This window comes from Helianthus annuus, chromosome 12 (assembly GCF_002127325.2).
Source record: "Helianthus annuus cultivar XRQ/B chromosome 12, HanXRQr2.0-SUNRISE, whole genome shotgun sequence".
In the NCBI taxonomy this organism is placed as follows: Eukaryota; Viridiplantae; Streptophyta; class Magnoliopsida; order Asterales; family Asteraceae; genus Helianthus; species Helianthus annuus.
The window spans coordinates 44,392,177-44,416,468 of record NC_035444.2 but is presented as its reverse complement, the minus strand read 5'-3'; the positions used below and the strand labels follow the sequence as shown (position 1 = coordinate 44,416,468).

Here is a 24,292-nt window from a genome sequence, read left to right as displayed (position 1 = left end):
ATTCACCGAGCCATGTCCGGCTAAACTCTTCGGTGATCATCCTAGGTGAATGTTTCTGAAACTTTTGTGTGTTTAATTTCTGCATTTCTAGAATGATATCTTGCGTTGCTTGAATGTCATGGTGTATGTTTGATTGTTTGTAGTTTGTTAATCAATATTGCAATTTCTAGTCTTAATCGTACGTTCTTGGTGCCGTTGGCAACCGAGATATCACGGGAAGGGTTAGGGTTGGCTATTGGTTAATAGGTCATCGGGAAACAACCTCGCGTTATCTAATCCGAGTACTTTGTTCCCTTTTATCACTTCAATCACATATACACGAGTTATGTCTATGTAACTCTTTCTAGTGAAATTACACACAACTGTTTAAAGAAACTGAAACCTAGGGTGATCATTGTTCTCTCCTAATTGTTTACAACCAACTTTGATTTGAATTAGTTCTTAATTTAGTTTTCTAAAACAACAATCCACAATCTTGAATTTTAATTTTCTGCAATTTAGTTTAATATTAGTTTAAATACAAAGCTATACAATCGACACATTTTCCACATACTCCCTGAGTTCGATACCCTTTTACCACTAACTACAGTTGTTTGGGGATTAAATTTGCGTGACCCACGACATCACGTCAAATTTTGGCGCCGTTGCCGGGGAGTAGTGCGCAACGTGTGTTAGTTTAATAGTTTTGTTTGTTATTTTCGGGTTTACGCTGGTTGTGTTTAGTGTGCAGGTACTTCAGGTGTATGCATACTAGAGGCTCTCACAGGTCATCACCGCTATCGTTTGATCCGGAAATTGAAAGAACGCTACGACAAAACCGAGTTTTAGTGCGAGAAAACAAAATCATTGGTTCACCACTTCACCCATTACACCGAGAAACATCATGGCTGATTCTCAGATTCCACCTACAACCAGTCAAACAACCTCATCCTTTATACCTACTTCCACCCAACCATCACCAAACACTACATTACCTAATACCACTGCTGAATTTACACCATCCAATGTCACCCAACCAATCACCACTCAAACTGAGCCTACCATCACCTACGATCCATCCACCACAATCCCACCATTATCTCACTTCTTTTCCCCAACTACGGGTCAATCATCATCCACCTTCACAATTGCACCCAATTCAACTATCGTGCATACTACTTCATCTTTTAGACCACAACAACAACAGTCGGGCTTTCAGTATTCGACCATCCCATTTGGGCAGACCTCGGGAATTCAAGGAGATGGTTATGATGAGGGATTTGAAGATTATGAGGGTTATGAAGATGATGGGTACGGTTATGGAGGTTATGGTGATCAAGGGGAGTTTGGGTATTTGCAAAGTCAATCTCAAGGGATGGCAAGTGTTGGTGGAATGCCACAACAACAAATTATACCACAACACATTCGGCCAAGACCACAAGGGCCACCAATCCAACAACCCATTCCATTGCAACAAGTTAGGCCACAACATGTACACCCACAATTTCAAAGGCCGAATCAATACCCACCGATGCCCCAACAACCAATTGCACCACAAGGGCCTATACCAAGACCAATGGGTCCTATTCGTCCGAGGGGTCGATTGGGTGTTCCAAGAAGGCATCTTAGGGAACAAGCAAGGGGAATAGAGGCACATTTCAGGCCAATCATTACTCAAAACCCTTCACCGGTGGTTATCCCTCACAACAACCAAGGGAGAACTTTTGAAGTAAGAACAAACTCGTTGCAAAGTTTACCGAAGTACAAAGGGTTAGCAACGGAGGAGCCGTATTTCCATCTAGAGGCCTATGACTCAATTTGCAACACTTTTGGGAGTCAAGGTTTTTCGGCCGATGAAGTCAAGTTGGTCTTATTTCAGTTTTCTTTGGAGGATAAGGCAAAGAAGTGGTTCTACACTTTGCCTTCGGCATCAATATATACATGGGGGGAGATGCAACAAACCTTTTTGGATGAATTCTACACCGCCCAAAAGACCAATGATGCGCGGAAGGGATTGAGAAGCTTTCAACAACAACACGGTGAGATGTTTCATGAGGCGTTTGAGCGTTTTAACATGATGATTAAAAACTGACCTCATCATGGAATTGAGTTATGGGAGTTGATGAACGCCTTTCATGAGGGGTTGAGTGCCGAAGACGCACGTGATTTAATGTCTATCACCGGAGGGACGTTTGGAACGAACTATGAGAATGAAGATTGGGAGTTTTTGGAAAGCATGGCAACTACATCAAAAAGGAAGGCCCAAGCTTCAAGAAGAGCCCGACCAACCACTAACCGACCACAAGTGCACGCCATAGATGATGGTAATGTTCAAACCACTAACCAAATATATAATGTTTGTGCTTTGTGTAATGAAATAGGTCATGCGGCTGAAAACTGCCAAGGGATGTTGGAAGGGCAATACGAGGAAGTCCATGCGGTTCAAGGTCAAGGTCAAGGAGGAGGTGGTAGGAACTACAACAACATGAATTCTAATACCTACCACCCCGGATTGAGGAATCACCCGAACTTTAGATATGGGAACCCGTCAAATCAAGCGAACCCAAATTTTCAAGGTAGCCAAGGTAATTTTGGTTCACGGCCATCTTACAATAATCAAGGTGGATACCGAGGCGGAAATAACCAAGGGTATCAAAAACAATACCAAACGGGTCAAGAACAAGGGGGGCTTTCGGGTGGAAACGAGGTGATGGAGATGCTAAAGAGCATGCAAATGGAGATGCAAAAACGGAACCAACTAGACGAAGTGCGAATGCAAAAAGATGAGGTTCGTGATAAAAGCATCCAATCACTAACAACCCAAATGGGTCAATTAGCAACCGATGTGGCGGAATTAAAGAAAGGTAAGGGTCAACTTCCAAGCGACACTAAGGTAAACCCTTCACATGGTACGTCACGAGGTAACGTTAATATTAACCATGTTAGTGTTTTAAGAAGTGGGAAAGAGTTTAAGGCCAATTTGTCACCCGAATTGGTCGAGGGGGTGGTTGAGGACATCACGGGAATGGAAAGTGATGATGAACTTTCACCGGTTAAACCAAAAGAACCAATTATTAAAAAACCGGGTTTGGGTGAAAGTGAAAAGAATGAAAAAGTTGAGGGTGAACCGAGTCAAGTTCCATTTCCATCGGCCCTACTTGACCCGGAAAAGAAAAATTTTATTGTGTCAAGAGGTCCTCAAAAGGAGGAGATGTGGGATATGTTCAAACAAGTTAAAATAAATCTCCCACTCCTTGATGCAATAAAACAAGTCCCCGCTTATGCAAAATTCTTAAAAGAATTATGTACACAAAAAAGGCAAAACAAGAAAAAAGTGCCTAAGCGGGTGGATTTAACCGGGCAAGTGAGTGCGGTGTTGAATGGGGAGCTTCCTCCTAAGCTCCAAGATCCGGGCACGCCATTGATTAATGTGCAAGTGGGTAATTTTCAAATGGCTAAGGCGTTGCTAGATCTCGGAGCCGGAGTTAGCATTTTACCGGGGGGCTTATACGACCAATATGACTTTGGTCCATTAGCAAGGGTGGAGACGACGGTTGTTTTGGCCGATTTGTCTCATAAGTTGCCTCGGGGTATGGTTCAAAATGTTATTGTAAAAATTGATGAGTTTTATTACCCGGTGGATTTCTTAGTGTTGGATTACTCATCGGCGGACCCTAAACAACAACAAAACATAATTTTGGGTCGGCCATTTTTAAGCACCGCACATGCTATTATCGATTGTAGATTTGGTGCAGTTGATATGGCATTTGGAAACAGAAAAATGCGTTTGAATGTTTTTACTAACAATTCTAATGCTAACGGTGTTGATGAGTGTTTCATGGCAGACATAGTAGATGGATGCAACCCGCATGAGTATGAGGAGGATGGTTTGGATATTTGCCTGTGTGACTTTTCTGAACAGGTACATGCTTATGCACTACGGGTTGAAGAGGAAGCACAAGATGTTATGGCGATGAAAGAAGGTAGACCACCATGGACCCACCAATTCGAGGGTCTACCGGTGGAAATCGATTCGGGTACAAAACCATCGTTGGAGGAACCACCAAAGTTGGAGCTCAAGGACTTGCCTAGCCATTTGAAGTACGTATTTTTAGGGGATAATGACACTTTACCGGTCATTATTGCCTCTAATTTGGAATTGGCACAAGAGCAAGCATTGATGGAGGTGTTAAAAGCGAACAAGGGTGCTATTGGATGGACGATTGCCGACCTCAAAGGAATTAGTCCATCCATCGTCATGCATAAAATTATCACAACCGAAGATGCCAAGCCGACACGAGAAGCTCAAAGGCGGTTGAACCCGAACCTAAGAGAGGTAGTAAAAAAAGAGGTAATTAAATGGTTGGATGCGGGAATCGTCTATCCGATTTCGGATAGTGCTTGGGTGAGTCCCACCCAAGTTGTGCCTAAGAAGGCCGGCATTCAAGTAGTCAAGGATGAAAGTGGTGAACAAATTGCCACCCGACCGGTTACCGGGTGGCGGGTGTGTATTGACTACCGGAAATTGAATGCCGCCACTTCTAAGGACCATTTCCCGCTACCTTTTATTGACCAAATTATTGAAAAATTGTCGGGTCAAAAATATTATTGCTTCTTAGATGGGTATTCGGGTTATAATCAAATTGCCATACACCCGGATGATCAACACAAGACCACTTTCACATGTCCATATGGCACCTTTGCCTTTAGGCGAATGCCATTTGGTTTGTGTAATGCTCCAGCAACTTTTCAACGATGTATGATGAGTATTTTCTCGGACATGGTTGGAGAGTCGCTTGAAGTATTCATGGATGACTTCTCCATTTTTGGCACTACTTTTGATGCTTGTCTCAACGAATTGCAAAAGGTTTTGAAAAGGTGCGTTGAGAAAAATTTAGTGCTAAGTTGGGAGAAAAGTCATTTCATGGTGCAAGAGGGCATTGTGTTGGGACATGTGATTTCGGAAAGAGGGATGGAGGTGGATAAGGCAAAGATACGGGTAATATCATCTTTGCCACCTCCTAAAAATGTTAAGGGTGTAAGGTCATTCTTGGGACACGCGGGTTTTTATCGACGTTTCATTAAGGGTTTTAGTGTTATCACCAAACCCTTATGCAATTTGTTATTAAAAGATGTTCCGTTTGATTTTACTAATGAGTGTATGCAAGCTTTCACTGTTTTGAAGGAACACTTGGTCAAGGCGCCTATCTTGCAACCACCCGATTGGTCAAAGCCGTTTGAGATAATGTGTGATGCAAGCGATACCACTATTGGTGCAGTTTTGGGTCAACGGGTTGACAAGAAGCCGGTGGTTATTTACTATGCAAGCAAAACTTTATCCGAAGCGCAACTTAATTACACCACAACCGAGAAGGAATTACTAGCAGTGGTGTATGCTTTGGATAAATTTCGCTCGTATATTTGGGGAAGCAAGGTAGTGGTTTATTCGGATCATAGTGCGGTTCGGTATTTAATGGAGAAAAAGGATGCGAAGCCGCGTTTGATTCGGTGGGTCTTATTGTTACAAGAGTTTGATCTAGAGATCCGAGACAAGAAGGGAAGTGAGAATGTAGTTGCGGATCATTTGTCTAGGATTCCGGTGGAGGGGACCGATGATGTAAGTGAAATCAATGAAAGTTTCCCCGATGAGCAACTCTTAGCCGTTTCCACTTTCGTTGCACCGTGGTACGCTCATTATGTCAACTATTTAGCCACGGGTGCCATTCCAACTCATTGGACCAAAAAGCGTCGACAACAATTCATGGTCCAAGTGAGGCAATACATTTGGGATGAGCCGGATCTTTTCAAGATCGGACCGGATCAAGTTATACGTAGGTGTGTGCCCGAGACGGAAGTGTTGGAAATCTTAACGCATGCCCATTCGTCCGCTTGCGGGGGTCACTTTAGTGGGCATAAAACCGGCTATCGGGTACTATCTTGTGGGTTTTATTGGGCCACTATTTTCAAGGATGCAATTGAATTCGCCCGGAATTGTGTGAATTGCCAAAAGATGGGTAGCATATCGAAGAGGGATGAGATGCCACTACAACCAATCTTGGTGGTAGAGATATTTGATGTATGGGGAATAGATTTTATGGGTCCGTTTCCGAATTCGAATGGCTTCCTTTATATTCTTGTGGCAGTGGATTATGTCTCGAAGTGGATTGAGGCTATTGCAACACGAACAAACGACCATTCGGTTGTTTGTAAATTTGTTCAATCCAACATCTTCTCTTGCTTTGGAATCCCGCGGGTCATTATAAGCGATGGTGGTTCACATTTCAAGAACTTTAACTTCGGAAAATTATTGAAGAGGTATAGCGTGAACCACCGAGTCGCCACACCTTACCATCCGCAAACGAGTGGACAAGTCGAAGTGTCCAACCGTCAAATCAAGGAGATCCTCATGAAGACGGTAAGAACGGATAGAAAGGATTGGTCAAGCAAGTTGGATGATGCCTTGTGGGCGTACCGTACGGCCTACAAGACTCCGATTGGCACAACACCTTACCGGATGGTGTATGGTAAGGGTTGTCACTTGCCAATGGAGTTGGCGCATCGGGCGCATTGGGCGATCAAGACAGTCAACGCAGATTACGATGAGGCGGGAAAGTTGAGAAAGTTACAATTGAGCGAGATAGAAGAGATTCGAGATGAGGCGTACGAATGTGCATCGGCTTATAAGGATAAGCTAAAGAAAGTGCATGATGCGAAGTTGCGCAAGAAAACGTTTGAAGTGGGGCAGAAAGTTTGGTTGTACAACTCTCGATTGAAAATGTTCGCGGGCAAACTTAAAGGCAAATGGATGGGTCCGTATGTTATTCGAAGAGTTGGGCGATTTGGTGACGTGGACATCCAAGATGAGCAAACGTTGAAACAACAAACGGTGAACGGTCACCGCTTGAAGCCGTACTTGGAAGGAAATGACATCAACAACTTGGAGCTTGACAAAGCGGGCTACATCTTACGCCCGGTAGAGGAGGAACAACCATAAGAGGCCCAGGTTTGGTGGTAGTGTACATAGTAGTTTTGTTTTGTCTTATTTTGTATATTTGCACAATTGCCATAGTTCCTCGAAGTCCGTGTTCGAAACAAGTGTGGGGACGTTCGGGTCGCGAATTGCTCTTACATTGTGTTGAGGACAACACGGGATTTTTGAGGGGGTAGGGTAATTTTTACAAGTTTTTGAAAAAATTAAAAAACATAAAAAAAATTAAAAACATAAAAAAATCAAAAAATTTAAAAAAATCTGAAATTTGTCATATAAAATCTCAATTTTTGCCAAAGTATAGATGCCCAGCGTGTACCGTAATTTACGGTACAGCCGTAAATTACGGTGATGATTACAATTTTTGGGGCTTTACAGTATAACCCTACTGAGTTACGATATGAGAATTGATCTTCAGTGTTTACCGTAAATTACGGTAAGACCGTAATTTACGGTGGTGGATGAAAATGTTGAGGCTTTACGGTAGTTCTCTACTGAATTACGGTGCAACTTTGACATTCAGGTCTCACCGTAATTTACGGTGAGACCGTAAATTACGGTACGCGAAAAATGAGTCTCCGTCGGTAGGGATGCCGCATGTAAATAAAAAAAAAAATAAATAAATAAAATCGAATACAAACAAAGCTGACCACGGGAATAAACCCTATCCACCCATTCATCTTTCACTTTCCATCACCATCTTCCTCTTCTCTAAGAACCCACTACCTCCATTGTTCTCCCACCTTCCATCTCTCATAAAACATTCAATTCCTGTCCAAATCAAGTGGAATCTTGGTCTAAATTGACTAATTTTTCACAAGCTTTGTGATTGTGAGGAGAGATTTCAGAGAAAACGCAATTTTGGGGTCGAAGTTTGAAACCCTAGTTTGAGATAATTTGGGGGTTTTGGGATTTTTGGTTTCACAAGCATTCTTTCATCTTGAAACAAGGTATGAATACTTACTTTGCTATATTATGGTGATACATTGTGAAGAACAAGGTGATTTAGGTTATGTGTTCTTGCCCACTTGCTTGTTGTTAAGATATGATAATGGAATTGTTTATTGAACATGGTTGATGGTTGTAGATGTAGAAATTGTTGTTAAAGTAGTGAACTTTTGGGATGCTCTACATTCTAGAGACACCATGCCCAATTTTTGAAAAATTATTGATATATTTTTGGTTCACTAACATCTACAACCATGATAACAAGCAAGTGTGGGGAGGATTTTGAAAAGAGGGTTTAATTTGGTGTTTGTTTTTGTTGTTTGCCTCATGTGTGTAGGAAATGGCAAGGACCAAGGAAAAAGCGGGTTCAAGTTCATCTTCATCAAAAGGCAAGGGCAAGCAAAAGGAGCAACCATCAAAGAAGAGGCAATATATGGGTAGGGTTAGTGAAAGCGAAAGTGAAGGCGAAGAAGAACAGATGGAGTTAGACCCGAGTGATAAGCCGGTGTGGAATTCGGGGTCGTTGGATGACCAAACCGAGATTTGGCAGCCAACCCTTTATAACGACTGCATGAACAAGTTGAAAAATAAAGCAGCCGCATTTATCTGTGAAAAAGAGGTTGATGAACCCCAGTTTGGCCAGTTCGGGGTGTTTGCTAAGTTTCGTGCTTTGGGCTGGGAAGGAGCGCTCAAGTGTTTTGACAAAGATAAGAGCAATCTGTTTATGACTGAGATTCAGGAGTGGATGGCAACACTTAAATGTCACAACTTCAACAAGCCATCACAAATGAAGTTGATCGGGATGGTACATGGGGTGCCGGTTGAGATGTCATTCGACACGTTGAAAAAGCTGGGAAAGTATGACAGTCTCCCGGCTAAGGAGTACATGATTCCCACGCTTGATGATTTATTGCTCAAACCAGAGAAGCACGTGAGATGGAACGACATGTTAGCGGATTTGTTTTTGCCCGGTAGGTACAGTGGTGTGTTATACCGGAAGAATTTGAAAATAGAAGCAAAACTGTTGCATACAATCTGCTTGCTTAATGTCATTCCAAGAAGAGGCGATAAAGAACAGGTGAGGTTTCCAGAGATACCTGTTCTGTATTCATTGATGCATGGGTCCCCACGCTTTCCAATACGCTACCTGATTATGCACCATTTGTGGATATGCCGGAACAAATACGGAAGAGACATCGTCCCGTACTGTCGCATCATAACGGGTTTGATGAAACAGCAGAAGGCACTCACATCCGAAGACCGAGGTTTGACGGAAAGGCACCAGCCTTTTACTTTGGATAGGTTGGGAAACGTTTGGACATATACTCAGTCTGAACGTTATCACAAGTTGAAATCAGAGGGTCAACGGTGGAGGGCATTGAAATTGGGTGCAAGGGAGTTGTTACCGGGAGAGCCGGATGAGCCGGAAAGCGATGAAGAGTTGGTTCCTAGTGGGGACGAGGACTATGCGGACGAGCCGCAGGGTGGTGCAAATGTTGGTTTTGGGGTTTTTGGTGGTGGTCATGGTGGTACGTTTTACGACTACGCGCAGCAACCGTATGAGCCGGGGTGGGCTTATAGTGGTTCAATGCAAGAGGTGATCGAGAGCCAACGCCCTCCGGCGTCCATTTTTGATACTTGGTCGGGGCCGGAGAGGACGTTGTATGATCAAAACACAAGGAATAGTGCAAGCATAGAGCGGTCGTTAAAACATAGCTTTGATCGCAATGAGTCATGGAACCGTACCCACGCATACTCTCGAGAGGTGGATGCTAATAACAGATATCATGATGATCAAATGAGGCGGATGCATGCGGATTGGCATGCCGGAAGGCCGGTTGTTGAAGATCCACAACATGTGGACTATGCTTCATTACCGCCTTATGATGGTAGCATTTCTTATCCGACTCCACCACTCCACCATTCTCAGTGGCTTGATCCAAGGCGGCAAGAGGGACCACAACAACAAGAGGGAAGCAGTAGCGGCGCATTCGGGTTTGGAGAGTGGAATGATATGATGTCATCCATCTTTGGGCCCCTAGGACCGCGCTATTATTGATCAGGTGGTATTCTCTCTTTTGTATAGTTTGTATATATTTGTTGGTTTATGTTGATTACGGTTGGGAGGATGGGTGGTGATTGATCATGTGATTGATTGTTGGGTTGGTGGTGTCGTGTTTAAAATGAAAAACATAAAAAAAAATATAAAATGAAAAAAAAAATACAAAAAGAAATTTGGGGTTTGAGATGAAAAGCTTTATGTGGATGTTGATTGAGGTAGTGATCAAAGCCTCCCAAAGCCATACATTGGGGTCAATGTATCCCAAGTGTGGGGATGGGGGGAATTTTTTCGAAGATTTTTGAAAAAATTTTAAGCCGAACAAAACAATGTGAAATCTTGACGCCCTAATTTATCCCAAGTTAATGCACCGGCAACCTTTATTACCCTTTTCATTCTTGGTGAGAGTTGTAGCCACACGTGTACATAAATAATGATTGTCTTTAATGAGAGTGGCTACGGGTGGGGGTGCGTTAGAACTTGTGCTTGAATGCGATTTGAATCCTTAGTTAGACATGAATGTAGAAAGGATAAGGGCATTAGGTAGCCTCGTCGTTGGTGTGAGCGAGTGTGGGATTTGGGGGGTTGGACCTCATAAGTTATATATATGAGCATGGTAGTGAGAGGGGCGGGGGTTTGGTCATTTAGTTGCCCATTTTGTGCCTTTAAAGCTTATCGTTTGTTCCCCCTAGCTACTTACTTGAAAATTTACCCAAATTTGACCCGGTCTTGTAGTATTAGTGATAGAATTAGTAGTTTTGTGAGTTTGAAGTAGTTTTGGTTAATGTGTTATAGAATGTTAAAAAAAAAACAAAAAAAAAAGAAAAAAAAAGGGAAGCAATGAGAAAAAAAAAAAAGAAAGGGTTTCATTGTCTTGTATATAGTAGTGCATATTTGTTAGTTGGTTTTTGTGTTTGTAATAAAAAGACCGGGTCGAATTTTCGCTACTCATATATATTCCATTTCCTACCTATATACCTAGTCACGTTACAACCTTGAAGTCCCTTTGATTTGCGTTCATGTTTGACCCATTTTAGGAGAATGATCGATTCAGGTACAAGCTTATGATTGTGCAACCACCCGTTTGCCTAGTGTGTGTCTAGCTTATCTTTGCTAGTTTTCACTTGTAGCCGAGAGGAGAGAATTTGAGAGGGGTGCATTGTTTGGGTGTTAAAAAGGGGTTGGTAAATGAAGTGTGTTTGTGTTCTTCGGGTTTTAGTAGGAGAGTGTGTGTGTAGGAGAGTGAGTGTGGTTGCCCAAAGAGTGGCAAGGTTGGCAAAGAGTATACTATATATACTAGTTCCACAAGGTGCACCCTAATGGGTTTAGTTTACAAGTCGGCTAAGGGGTTTACGGCCCAAATGGCCCAACCGGTTACTGTTCACTCGAGACCACATGGTCTCGAGTCGGGTCCTTGTGTTCTCGTGTCGCATACACACATACGTATACACATAGCACATAGTCACTTAGATTGCATACACATAAATCATATAATTCAACGATTCAATTAGCCGTATATGTTCAAACACGTTACATCAAGATACATCGAAGGTTCTAAATTTCGAGTTGTCACATCATCCCCAAGTTGAAAGAAATTTCGTCCCGAAATTTGATGGCACTCACTGAGGAAGCTAGTTAAGTTGTATGGTTTTCCCGGTTTTCCTGGGGTGTCACATCTTGCGACTAGATCCATATTTCAGGCGAGGCAAGGCATTTGCGACGTAAGTCAAGGCAATTGCGCTTTAATTCTCCAAGTAACGATTCACACATAGGTTTCGACGCGATTTCTAGATTCCTTAGAGTTTCCAACAAAATTCTCTAAATTCCGGCAAGATTCCCGGCAAATTTCTACTTTTATCAAAGGAAAATCACTTTTCTACACCAATACACAAATATTTTAGAACTTTTGATACGAAATAGATGTTATTAAATGTTATATAATAGGTTCTGTTTATTTAATTTGTAGAATATTATTATTTTTCTAATAGATGATATATTTCTATTTTTTTTTTCATTGTGCGCTTTTATTTTCTTAGGCTCTCATTTTTGCGCCTAGTGCCTTTAATAACTATGAGGTTTAATAGTGAACACTAGTGTATTTCAACATCAAATCCTGGCCATTGATCTACACACGTGTATGGCCAGGATTAGTTCACTCAGTTCGCAAGCTACACTAGTGTTCACTCTTGAACCTAATCCTATATATATATATGATGTCTGTCGTTAAGGACATGCAAAAACCAACTAAACTATATAGATAGGATAAGTCGGATATCGAACCAGAGGAGGATTGTGGAAAGTGTTATAAGGTTAAGTGTTGATTAACTAAGACGAAAAAATAAAGCTTTGTTGTGAGTTGATTGATTATCTAAAATTACAAACTAAAAGTCAGGTTTAAATCAATAGAGAGAACAATGGTTCCTCCAGATTTCAGGTTTTGCAGTTAACTTCAATTATGTGTTTAATCGAACACTTACATAGACATAAGTGGACTAACCTAATAACTAATTGTGATAACCAAAGACTAAGTACTCCGGTCAATACATAACGGGAGGTTATCTAGTGGTTACCAATCACAATTACCAACCTTAATCCCATAGCAAATATATCCCAATTACTAGAACTCTCGGGAACTGAATGATCAAAGAATAAGGTTAAGCAAATGCAATCGATTACGATTAATTAACTAAATCATAAGTGAAAAGCATCGAATGCTTAGATCACTGAGTCAAACGATTGTCACTAAACAAATAAAATCTGTTAACGTACACAAACCCTCCATCCAGAGGAAACCATAAAAGACTAGCCGCTCATGATGGGTTGATGATCTTCAATCGCTTCGGTCATCCCCTTCTGCCGTCGAACAACCAACTGTATTGATGTGTTTTCTCTTTTTATGTTGCCGCCCCCAAAGAATCCATCAGATGTATCTCGGCCCAATCCAAAAGTCCAAGTCTGCCACCAATGTTGTGATGATGGATCCTTAATGTTGCCAAACCCTCAAACCTATATATGGCGGCCCAATCTCAAGTCCCTTGTTTGATCAAAAGTAATAATAAAATAACCCATGTGTTCTCGGCCGTCAATGTGTGTATAGAATATCGATGATGGGATGGCTGCCAAGATGATGTGATTTTGTTGTTGATAAAAAAATCATTCCCTTCAAGCACTTATGTCGGCTGCCACTTCCTCCAAGATGGCGGCTCCCACCTAGGTGTGTGTGTCCATGTCGGCTTGTATGTGTGCGTGGATATGATGTATATTGATGATGATTTTGTTGAGATTATCAAAAGATAATAATCCCCCTCACCAAGTCACGTGAATATATTTGCCCCTCCTTGCATGTGCCATCCAAAAAGTCCTCTTAGACTTTAGATTTTGACAAACCATTTAATATCCAATTACATCCTATGCACGTGCTGCCAATTCATTGACTCCGTAGCCTACGGGTTAAAGACCGTAGGTTACGGTCCCTACTTTCTGTCCAATTGTATTTCTGTTGACCTTAGATTACGGAATTCAACCGGAAGCTACGGTTGACTTTGGCTGGAACTCTTTTGGCTAAATTTTAACTTTCATTTAGGACTTCATTCGTTTATAATTCTTGCACATTCAAACCACTTCATTAACCGAACATGTTCCACTTCATCTTTAACCACCATAACTCCTCCGAATTACATGCTTTACCTGCAAAACAACGATTTCTCGTAGTTATCTCATTCATGACGTATAATCACGTAAACGGCAATAGATCACACAAATTAAGCACGTTAAAACTTGGATTTCACAACCTCCATCAATATATATCTTCTACTATAATAAAGCAAAAGTTTATATGGACACGTGTAAGCATATCAAGCCCCCCTTTCATTTCATCCTATGTGTCAATTTCTCATATTTTTTTAATTAAACCTTCTCTTTCTCCCCAAACCAGCTTATCTGGTTCAAACCACAGACATCCATGCCTTTTCAGTTTTCCAAAACAACTTATCTTATTCAAAATTTAAACTCATTATTTCCCTGCACCTTATTTCCCTTTTCCTTTCAGCTGAGAAACCCTAAAACTTTTGGTTGTTTCAGAGGTTTCTTACATGATTATGATTTAGGGTTTTTTTTAAGTTCTTTTTTACTGGATTCGTAGGTGGATGATTAGGGGCTTATAACCAAGCACCAAAACCCTAAGTGGGTGCCATCACCTCCGCCGCTGAATAGCGGATACACGTCGAAGTTACAAGCCCGTCGGAGCTCATAACCAACATCGCCATTGTTGAGCAGTATCGATTACAGGTAAGGTTTTAAACGCTGTTCCACCTTGATCATTATTTTGAAACTTGGTTTTGGCTTGGACTACGATGACCTCTGGAAGAAGATGCAGTAAATAATCATCAAAATTAGTTAGGGATAATTTTACTTTTTCTTTTTAATCTTGAGAAGATTCTTGATTTTTCTGGATTATTTTGGTGAAATTGTTTCAGGGTTTTAGTTTCTCAAATCACCAAAATCTCCGATTCAAGTCTCAGATTCTGGTTATTATCATCGAGGTATCAATCGCCTTTCGTGTTTCTCGGTATTTGATTTCAAAAAATTTAAATTTTGTTAGATTTTGATTTCAAGGGTTTCAAATGAGTTATTGGTTTTTCTTGATTAATTTGGTTTTTGATCCAAGGGGTGGTTGAATTTGGTCTAAATTTGGGGCATTTAGTGGATGTTTGTTGTTATTTCTACTGTTGGAATTGAAGTCATAGATTTTGATTACAAAATGGAAGTATAATTAAATATAAATGAATGATGTCAAGTGTTCTAATTTTCAATTGAAATCATATACAGCTTCTCACTTAATTGTGTTCGATTCCTATGTTTAATGGTTTCTTATTTGGTTTGGATCCGTATCAAGATTTGCCCATATCTCTTTCTTTATTTTGATTTCAACCCAAATTGCAAGTACCCATCTTTGATTTCAATAGATTTCATTAAATCAGTTATAGTTTTTTTTCAAGAATGTTTTCTGTCAATTGATGTCTAAATGAATGTTTGATTGTTTGGTGTTTTATGTTGCAGTGACTGTAGAGAAAAAAACGAGACCAGTGTGTTACATCGGTCTTGGTCCGGGTCAGGTTCTGAGGTGCTCATTAAAGTGAAATCGGATGGAGTTTGTCGTTGGTACTGGAGAAACCATTTGGGCTGGGTTTGTTGCTGAATTATGCAGCATAGGTAACAAGAAAATTGCATGTATCTATGTCTTTTAACTTCCGTTAAATCTTGGCCACCTGCAATATACTCTGCATTACCCGTCATTGCAGCCATAGAGCCCCAGCTTAACACGTCGTCATCCATGAGTGATGAACTCAAAGAGGTAAGAGTAAATATTATTTGTTACCATGCGTGCACATTTTAACTATACAATAAGCATACTAAATCTCTTCGGTTTTTTGCATGTCAGGAACTGGCAGTGTTATATGAAAGTGATGGGCAATATGATAAAGCTTTTGCACTTTATGCAGATGTAAGACCTCACTTATATACTGGTTCTGGTTGAGACGATTCATTTTCTTATTTTTGTCAAAACCACGATGGGTTGGGTTTCCAACGAACACTTTTTCATATAAATTATATTAAAGTAGGTTAATTATGATTACAAAAACTATATTATCACAAGTTATAGAAAGAATCTATTACTTGAATACAAGGATTTAGGAGGTTTTATAAATTTAAAGTAGACTAATAAGCGAATTTCGGTTCCATTTAGGCCCATTTGATATATAAAACATAACCCAAAACCCATGCATAAGGAAACGGGTCAAGATGACCACCTCTACTTTGGAAACAGTTGCATCATATAGAATATGGTTTTGTGAAGGTCTTTCTTTATCATTAACTCCTTTTTTCAGCTTATGAAACCAGATATCTTTGAGTTTATTGAGAAGAATAACTTGCATGATGCCATTCGTGAAAAGGTGTGAGAAAATGTTATGTGATTTCTTTTTTTTTTTTATATTGAACTATAAAGTGCACTTTTTGTAATTTCTGAAATTGACACACCATGTTCTTCATCGATTTGTTCGATCATCTGACCTGTGAATCTTTCATATATTATTTTACAGGTTGTCCAGCTATTGCAGATCGATCATAAGCGTGCAGTTTCATTGTTAATCCAGTACCGGGACGTAATTACCCCTGCTGAAGTTGTTTCCCAACTTCTGGCTTCAAAAAAGCCATGTGGATAAAGATAGCATAAAGCATGTGGATATTTGACAATTGCTTACTATGCTGGAGATGTATGCATTTTATCTCGACCCATGTTCATAGTTGTAATAGTATTTGTTTAAAATTAAAAGATTTTTACTCTTTAGGTGCAATATCAATTTGAACAATTTATTGACAAAGAATGATGATTAAGTGGTTTCTGAATTGAGGAGGTTGTTTCTGCAAGTTCTGGTACGTAGGATTCTCTCTATATGCATAGATTTGTAATTCTTTATATTATGTTTTACTGGTGTTACAAATCTTGCAGCCCTAAGGAAAGTGTTGTGACTTAACAAATTTGAAATTCTATTCAACAATCACAAAATAATGTATTTTGGTAGACTCGAATAAGTATAATTAAAAAATGTAATGTTACGATACTTTACCAGCTATATACTAAACCAAGTAGATTGATCATCATCAGTTTGGTGTTTCAGTTGTTGTCTTAGTGTTTTGATCATTTTGACATCATTTTAAAAATTAATGGGTCAATTTATGTTATGTTTAATCTATATTTATCTAAAAGGTTAAACGAGCAGATCTATTTACCAAATAGCTTTGTAGAATAAATGGGTTGAACGGGCCGGAATAGACTACATTGTATTTTGATTACATAAAACCTATTAAGTATATTTTTAGAGAGTTTAAATATATAAATTGTGTTATAATATCATGGTCGAGCAACTTAATACGCCCATTTCGCCATCTCTTTCTCTCTTTTTAGTTTGACATACACACTTAAGGAAGTAATTGTGTTGACTTGGATTGTAATCTCATTTTGAAGAATAGTTGTTCATTACTGAGTAACATGCTTATTTCCAACTAATTCCATAGGATTCATTTATTTTATCAATAAAGATATAAAGAAATGAATATGTCTATTGTTTTCAGGGAATGGTCTTGAATAATATGTGGTGCCATAAGCAAAAATCTTCAGGATGCAAATTTTGTGAACCTATAACAAATCCAGAGATGCTGGTAAGATGGATTTTGAGAAAAAAGACTCGAACAATACTCAAGCTAAATCATTGAAAACTAAGTGGAAAGGGTCAGATAAGATGCACACATCTTGACAAATTATTCTCTATTTTTATTTCCAAGCTTTTTATTCCTAAATGTCTAAGGTGCACAAGTTTAGATAACTACACCTCTAAATTGATAGTATATTATAAATGAAATTAGCTGTAATTTAGATACTTATAATTACTTTAAATACCTTTCAGGTGTAACTTTTATTTTTTCCTTTTTAAACGATTAAATGGAATATGTGATCTCTACAAGATTATGTGCCGCAGAAGTTGGGCAAATTGGAGCACCAACTAGAAGAGAAATTGGTGATGGTTAGGGCCAACCCAAGGGTAAGCCAAATGAGGCTTGGGCCTTGGGGCACATAAACTATAGGGCCTCCATTTAAAAAAAATTATATTATATGTATTTTCTCAAAAATCTGCAACATATCTTTACACATCTATCTATACTTTTTATAAAAGGAGAAATCCAAGTGACATAAGAAAAGTTGACGTGTCAGCAGGAGAGCATGTCCAACAAGGCTTTTCTTATGTCATTATTACGTCATAATGCATAATATATAAATCACTTTAATTTGATTTCAGACCACTGTCTTGTGTATTCAAATGGTCTGGCCCACATTCCAAAGGGCAAACCACTGCTCTTCTATAAGAAAGTAGCAGATGCTTCCTTTGGCAAATGTATACTAGCAGCAGATGTTTTGAAATTGTAGGTAATTTGAAATTCAAAATGCATGGGGATATGTCATTTTCAATTAATGCATGTCACTCACTCACTTCTGTCAATTATCTTTTTATATAAACGTGTTCTCTACTTTTGTATTTTCAAACCACATTTCTAATGTATCTTTCCCTCAAATCCCTTATTCTCAATACTCGGCATTTGCTCATAAAGGATAACAGAAAACTGAAGCTCTCCCTGTCCCACTTTCAGAAAATTTTTTTTTGGGGATATGTGGTTTGCCTTGATCATGGTAATGTGATATATATGATTATGTTTGTTTTTCTTTTTGATTTTTACTAAAGTTTTGTTATCTGAGTTATGACTAAATGATGATTGTGAATGATCTGCTGCAGATGATGATGATGATGATGATGATGATGATGATGATGATGATGATGATGATGATTGTTCTACAGCTGTTTCCAGTGTCATTGTTTCAACATCGTTTAAAGTATGTGTTTTTTGCTAATCCAGTTTTGAAATTTTGAATTCTTAATTTTTAAGTGATATACTCTAATTCTCGGTTTATATTTCAGTCTAATCATAGTTGTTTGAAATTCATACAATCTGCTGCGGGTTATTATAGGTTTGTATTAAAAGAAGCATAAAGTTAAATTAAACACAAAGAAAGATTATTAATAATGTACATTTAAATGATGATTATATATATGATTTTGGGCAGATGATGATGATGTAGAACCCGCAGTAGTTCCTACTAAACGCAAGAAAGGATCTGCTACTGCTGTAAGATAAGATTTTATCTTACTAGAGTAATGGTCTTTCCTGCCTTTTTTGTGTTAAAAGAAGCATAAAGTTTTGTTTAAAGTAGCTCTTTATGAACAAAGTTAAGGATTACGTATATGAGGACATGGCTACTCTTCAACAGTTGAAGAAGTGTTTTCATGTACTGCATCTTGATCTGTTCATGAGAGATCATGTTTCTAGAAACCTGATGTTGATGCATTGAGTACTTCGGTGGAGTTCATGGTGATTGTCGAAGATATACATTGATGAAGTTTAAAGCTAAAAGAACTAAATTTTAAGCTAAAAGCACTAAATTTTTGCTGTTAGCTTCGTAAATTTCTAGTGGTGTTGTTAGATTTTAAAATTTCGTTGTAATTTTAAGCTGAATAAGTATTATTATGTAATTTTTAATATCATCTGATTATTGCAGATTAGTACTTTTGATGTAGAAGTGAAATTGTTTCTGAGTTTAATTACATTATGTTGATATTGTATCAATTTCTGTTAGTGTATAGAGAACATCTGCTCTAAATCATCATCTGCTGATCTAACGGCTGTTTGACTTGCTACTGTTGTCAATTGCTAACATCTGTTGTTGCCAACATCTATTTGACTTACTACTGTTGGAAACTGGAGAGGCTTAAATAAATGTTCGCAATATCTTTGTATTCCAAATGAATAGATTTTTTATCTGAGTTATGACTAAATGATGATTGCTGATGTGTCAATTTTTATGCTTCTGAGATTTTTTATCTGAGTTAAAATACATTTAATTTCAAACTACTGCTCTATATTTAAATGTCAAAGGTCTGGCCCACATTCAAGAGTGTAAACTACTGCCCATAGCCAAGAAAGTATAACTTAGCAGATGTTTCCTTTGGCAAACATATACCATAGCAGTGGTTTTGAAATTGCCGGTAATTTCAAATTCAAAATGCCTCGGGATATGTACTTTGCAATTAATGCACGTCACTCAATCACTTCCGTCTTATGTTAAAGGCGTCTTATAGATAAATGAATAGGTTAATTGTAATTATAATAACGTGTTTAATTTTATATTTTTCCCATGTAAATGCATTAAAAGCTTAACGAGTGTCGCATCATATTCTTTAGTAATAACCGCCTTCATTGGGTATATAAAATACATTGGGCAATGGTTTTGATCATTACCGTTTTCATCCATCTACTCAATCATCTTCAAAAGTTTGTTGACGAGATTTTCACAAGGCTCTCTTCAGAATGGAAAATTTGGGTTTCAAGTGATTGTTGACGAGATTTTCACAAGGCTCTCTGCAGAAGATATTGGCCGTTTCAAATGTCTTTCCAAGAATTTTTATAGCGAATTGTCAAGTCATGCATTTCAGATGATGCATGCTCTCCGAAGTGGAGTTTCAGTACAAAAGAAACTACTATCCTTTAAAGACACGTCAATTGTCATTGATGACGTAGTTGCTGGTACTTTGGATGTTGTTAGAAGCAAAACCTTAAGTTTTCCTAACAATGTCCACCCTAGCAACTTACGTATTCTATCGGCATTTAATGGTTTGTTGTTAGTTTGCAATGAAGGGATTTGCTATCAGTTGATTCTTTGGAATCCAACTACCAGGCACTATAAGGTTTTGTGTGATGACTACTTCAATTACAATCATCATCGAAACTCTGATACTGGTGGAATTTATTTTGATCAGTTCAATGATCTAAAAGTGCTGAACATCAGATGTTACCGTAATGTAACTGCTGCTCGTGTTTACTCACGACGTCATGAGTCATGGAGAACAATAAATTTCGGTAGCATAAACAATTATGGTTCAAGTGGTTATTCATGGTCTACAGGAGTTTATGCTGATAAAACGATATATTTTATGGTTTCAAATTATTGGTATCCACTAGGTGAGAGGAACATCGTTGCTTTTGATGTTCTGAGTGAGACTTTCAGAATGCTTCATTCTCCTAAGAGTATTGTAGTCAATCCTTGCCAAGGGCATTTTTTGACCATCGCAAAGAGGCTGCATTTGATTGTTATTGGAAAGTCTGCTGAGCTAACTGCTGATTTGCTCAGATATGAAGAAGAAGGCTGGATGAAGGTGTTTGTTTATAATAATCCTCGTGTAGTTGATTATGTAGATAGGCGCCGAAGGACTAATATAATTGAAGACAACAAGCGGCTGATAACAAGCATCTGGGGGGATATGATTGAAGTTGATCTAAGCAACGAACTTCTGAAATACCTCCAACATGTTGACAACTACAATGGTCCGAAAGGAGCTTTACTTATCGAGACTACTGTTTCACCAATTGATTAGGAATTAGGATCCTGTATTTGCTATTTGCTGTTTTGACAATTGTATTTTATATATAATTAGTTGTCTTAAAATTATTAATCAAAGCTCTGTTATTTGCTGTGTTAAAATTTTATTGAATGAATATTGATGTTTGAGAGTGTAAAAGCTTGTAATATTGGCAAAGGTCTGTTTAAATGATCAAAGTTCTGTTATTGCGAACAGATGTTTCAAAATAAAACAGTGGTTGATACATCTGTTGACTTGGGTCAACAGATGGATGAACTTTGTATGCTGTTTGACACTTGTAGTTTTTATATAATTAGTTCTGTTAAAATTATTAACGATGTTTGTTATTTAAATTAAGTAAATAAATATTTAGATTTGAGAGTGTAAAAGCTTGTAATATTGGCAAAGGTATGTTTAAATGATTAAAGCTCTGTTATTGGGAACAAATGTTTGAAAATAAAACAGTGGTTGATACATCTGTTGACTTTGGTCAACAGATGTTTGTTACTACTGTTGAGAAAACTGTGGTTGAAACCGCTGTTTGGTTAAAATGGTGGTTTAAAACCACTGTTGTGTTAAAATAGTGTTTTGTGGAGGTTGAAGGGGATTGAAATGACTGATGGGTTAAAATATTGTTTTTTGTTGGAGAAGGAAGATTCTTGAATTACTGTTTATATAATGACTGCTGTTAAAGCTCAATGTTTTAATCCAATGATAGGCTATCCACTGATAGTTATAGTCAGCTACTGTTTTCATTTTCAGCACTGTAATACTGGCAAAGGTATGTTTAAATGATCAAATCTCTGTTATTGGGAACAGATGTTTGAAAATAAAACAGTGGTTGGTACATCTGTTGACTTTGTTCAACAGATGGATGAAAATAGATGTTTGGAACTATTGTTGAGAAAACTGTGGTTGAAACCACTGTTTGGTTAAAATGGTGGTTTAAAACCAGTGTTGGGTTAAATTAGTGTTTTGTGGAGGTTGAAGGGGATTGAAACGACTGATGGGTTAAAATATTGTTTTTTGGAGAAGGAACATGCTTGAACCACTGTTTATATAATGACTGTTGTTAAAGGTCAGTGTTTTAATTCACTGATAGTCTATCCACTGATAGTTATAGTCAATTACTGTTTTCATTTTCAGCACTGTAAACTACTGATATTGATTCATCAGTGGTTTCCTAATAACTGTCATCCATTATTCATCAGAAGTTCTCACGTGTACAGTACTTAGCCGTCAGATCTTTTGTAACCGCTGCCACATCAGCATTCACTTTTTCCACCTATAAAACCCTGATCAAAACCCTAAACAGGGTTTTGACTGTCGAGTCGAATTCAAAATTCCTTTCAAAAGCAGTTTTCATCAAATTCTCTCAAATCACTCATCTTCTTCCTTCGTTCTTAACTACCTTTGATTTATCATGGATCTGCCATTCAAAATCCGTCATAACTACGTGTGTACATTTGCAAAAACAAGTAAAAACACAGGTTTTCATTCCGTGATTGATGCACTTTCATCTTCAAAGTACAAAACTTTGTTGACCTGCAATGAAACCATCTACGTGGATACCCAACGAGAGTTCTGAAAAAATGCAAAGCTTGAAACTAAGGATAAAAAGACCTTAGCTATTACTTCATCAATAAGGGGAATTCCAGTGGCCATCACACCTCAAACCATTTTAGAGGTTTTTGAAATCAATGATCTTACAGGTAAAAGATCTTTCCCAAAAAACAGAGTACCAAACTGATTTCACTGAGAGAAGGTATGAAGAAGAAATGAAAAAGGATACTTTAGAAAAGGGTAGTTTTCCTCCTGCTCCGAGGTTTTTATTCCATACCCTCCTGATGTGTGTGTCAAATAAAACAACAGCTTTTAATGAAATACCATTGAAAATTCAATACCTGGGCTATGCTATCATAGCTGAACAAAATTTTAACTACTCTCAGGAAATTTTCAATGATATGGTTAAGAATGTTAATAAAAAACCATTTTTATTGTTTCCAAGTTTTTTAAGTTTTCATCTTCAAAAGAAATTTTCAAAGGATAATGCACATGTGCTTATCCAAGGAAATCCTATTCAAATAAACAGTCTAACTTCTGAAACATTCACAAGGCTGTCAAAACCTTTAAAAACCCAAATAGAGGTACTTGAGCAGAATTTAGCAGCAACAACTGCTCCTCAGGCCCCTGTTGTTGAGCCCATTGCTCCTGGTGATCATAGAAGCACAACCCCATCTGTGAAACCCACACCAAAAATCACCAAAAAGACCAAAAAGAAAACTATCCAAAAGCCCTCCAAACCCACCAAAAAGGTGACTCTGGAAGACGAGATCCCAGAGGTAACACCTGTGACAATACAAAAGTCACCTGAAACCACTGCTGCTACTTCCTCACAGCAGATGGAAGAAAGATCTCAACCTGAGCCTAAAACTCCTCCTGCATCCTCTCAAAAGGATCATGTTGTATCAACAGGGACACCACAATCAATGATACCTCTGTTGGATGCACTTGATATAGCTCAGATAAAAATCGGTTCTTCTCAATCACCTGTCAATGAGAATATACCACAACAAGTGACTGAGTATGGTGTCTCTATCTCTGTTAACCCACCAACAGTTGAGGAAGCTACACTGCAGGAATTACAAGTAATTCATATCAGTAGTTCAAGTGGAGCAACTACTACTGGTGTTGAACCCACTGGTTTACACCTGGACAGTAGTTTCATTAGTGAGACTCCCTTAAAGGCAATTTCTTCTTTGGGAACCATAGTGTCCACTAGTGTGTTTCCATTATACGCTGGTTACCTTAAAATGGTAAGTTCTGCTGAAGAAAGAAGTCCCCAATACCGAGAACAAGGGGCATTAGTGGATGATTTTTGGGAAACTTTTCCTAATTCAACCACTGATACAACCACCACTGGTGGGAAATTAGATGATCCCATTAACTTGGGTGATGGTTTAAAGTACAAAGAATTAACGGAGAGGGTTGATAAACTTGACACATCTATTGTAGAAATCAAAACTATACTGCAACAGCTGTTACAAGCTCAAAAGGCTACACCCACTGCTGCACCATCCGCAACATCTGATCCATCCGCTGCTGAGCTATGGCTTCTATTTCAACCACTGTTTCACAAACGAAGACAATATGCAGATCAACATGAAGTTCAACTTCAAATGGTCAGAAATGTCATGGAAGCTAGGTACAAAGATACTCAAGCAAATATCAAAGCCATTAAAGCTCATCTGCTTCAAACTACTGGCACTGCTCCTCCTTCAATCATCTATG

General features: G+C 38.5%; 1 protein-coding gene and 1 non-coding gene across 4 annotated transcripts; one reads left to right on the top strand and one right to left on the bottom strand.

Annotated features, from left to right (window-relative positions):
* Positions 1–1,979: 1,979 nt before the first annotated feature.
* On the bottom strand, positions 1,980–2,085 carry LOC118485307. Its single transcript, XR_004875611.1, has one exon. It is a non-coding gene; the product is annotated as a small nucleolar RNA R71 (small nucleolar RNA).
* Positions 2,086–13,853: 11,768 nt separating this feature from the next.
* LOC110896663 (vacuolar protein sorting-associated protein 41 homolog) lies at positions 13,854–17,666 on the top strand. 3 transcript variants are annotated; one of them, XM_035980981.1, is made up of 9 exons: positions 13,931–14,261; positions 14,450–14,515; positions 15,033–15,185; positions 15,275–15,327; positions 15,415–15,477; positions 15,863–15,928; positions 16,076–16,249; positions 16,325–16,409; positions 17,109–17,664. In XM_035980981.1, the coding sequence occupies exons 3-7, from the start codon at positions 15,119–15,121 to the stop codon at positions 16,196–16,198; spliced, it is 372 nt and encodes a 123-aa protein (XP_035836874.1). In that variant the 5' UTR covers positions 13,931–14,261; positions 14,450–14,515; positions 15,033–15,118; the 3' UTR covers positions 16,199–16,249; positions 16,325–16,409; positions 17,109–17,664. The 3 variants fall into 3 exon arrangements, with proteins under 3 accessions (XP_021999564.1, XP_035836874.1, XP_035836875.1); XM_035980982.1 differs by lacking the exon at positions 14,450–14,515 and having other exon boundaries at positions 17,109–17,666; XM_022143872.2 differs by lacking the exons at positions 16,325–16,409; positions 17,109–17,664 and having other exon boundaries at positions 13,854–14,261; positions 15,033–15,327; positions 16,076–16,299.
* The last annotated feature ends 6,626 nt before the right edge of the window (positions 17,667–24,292 follow it).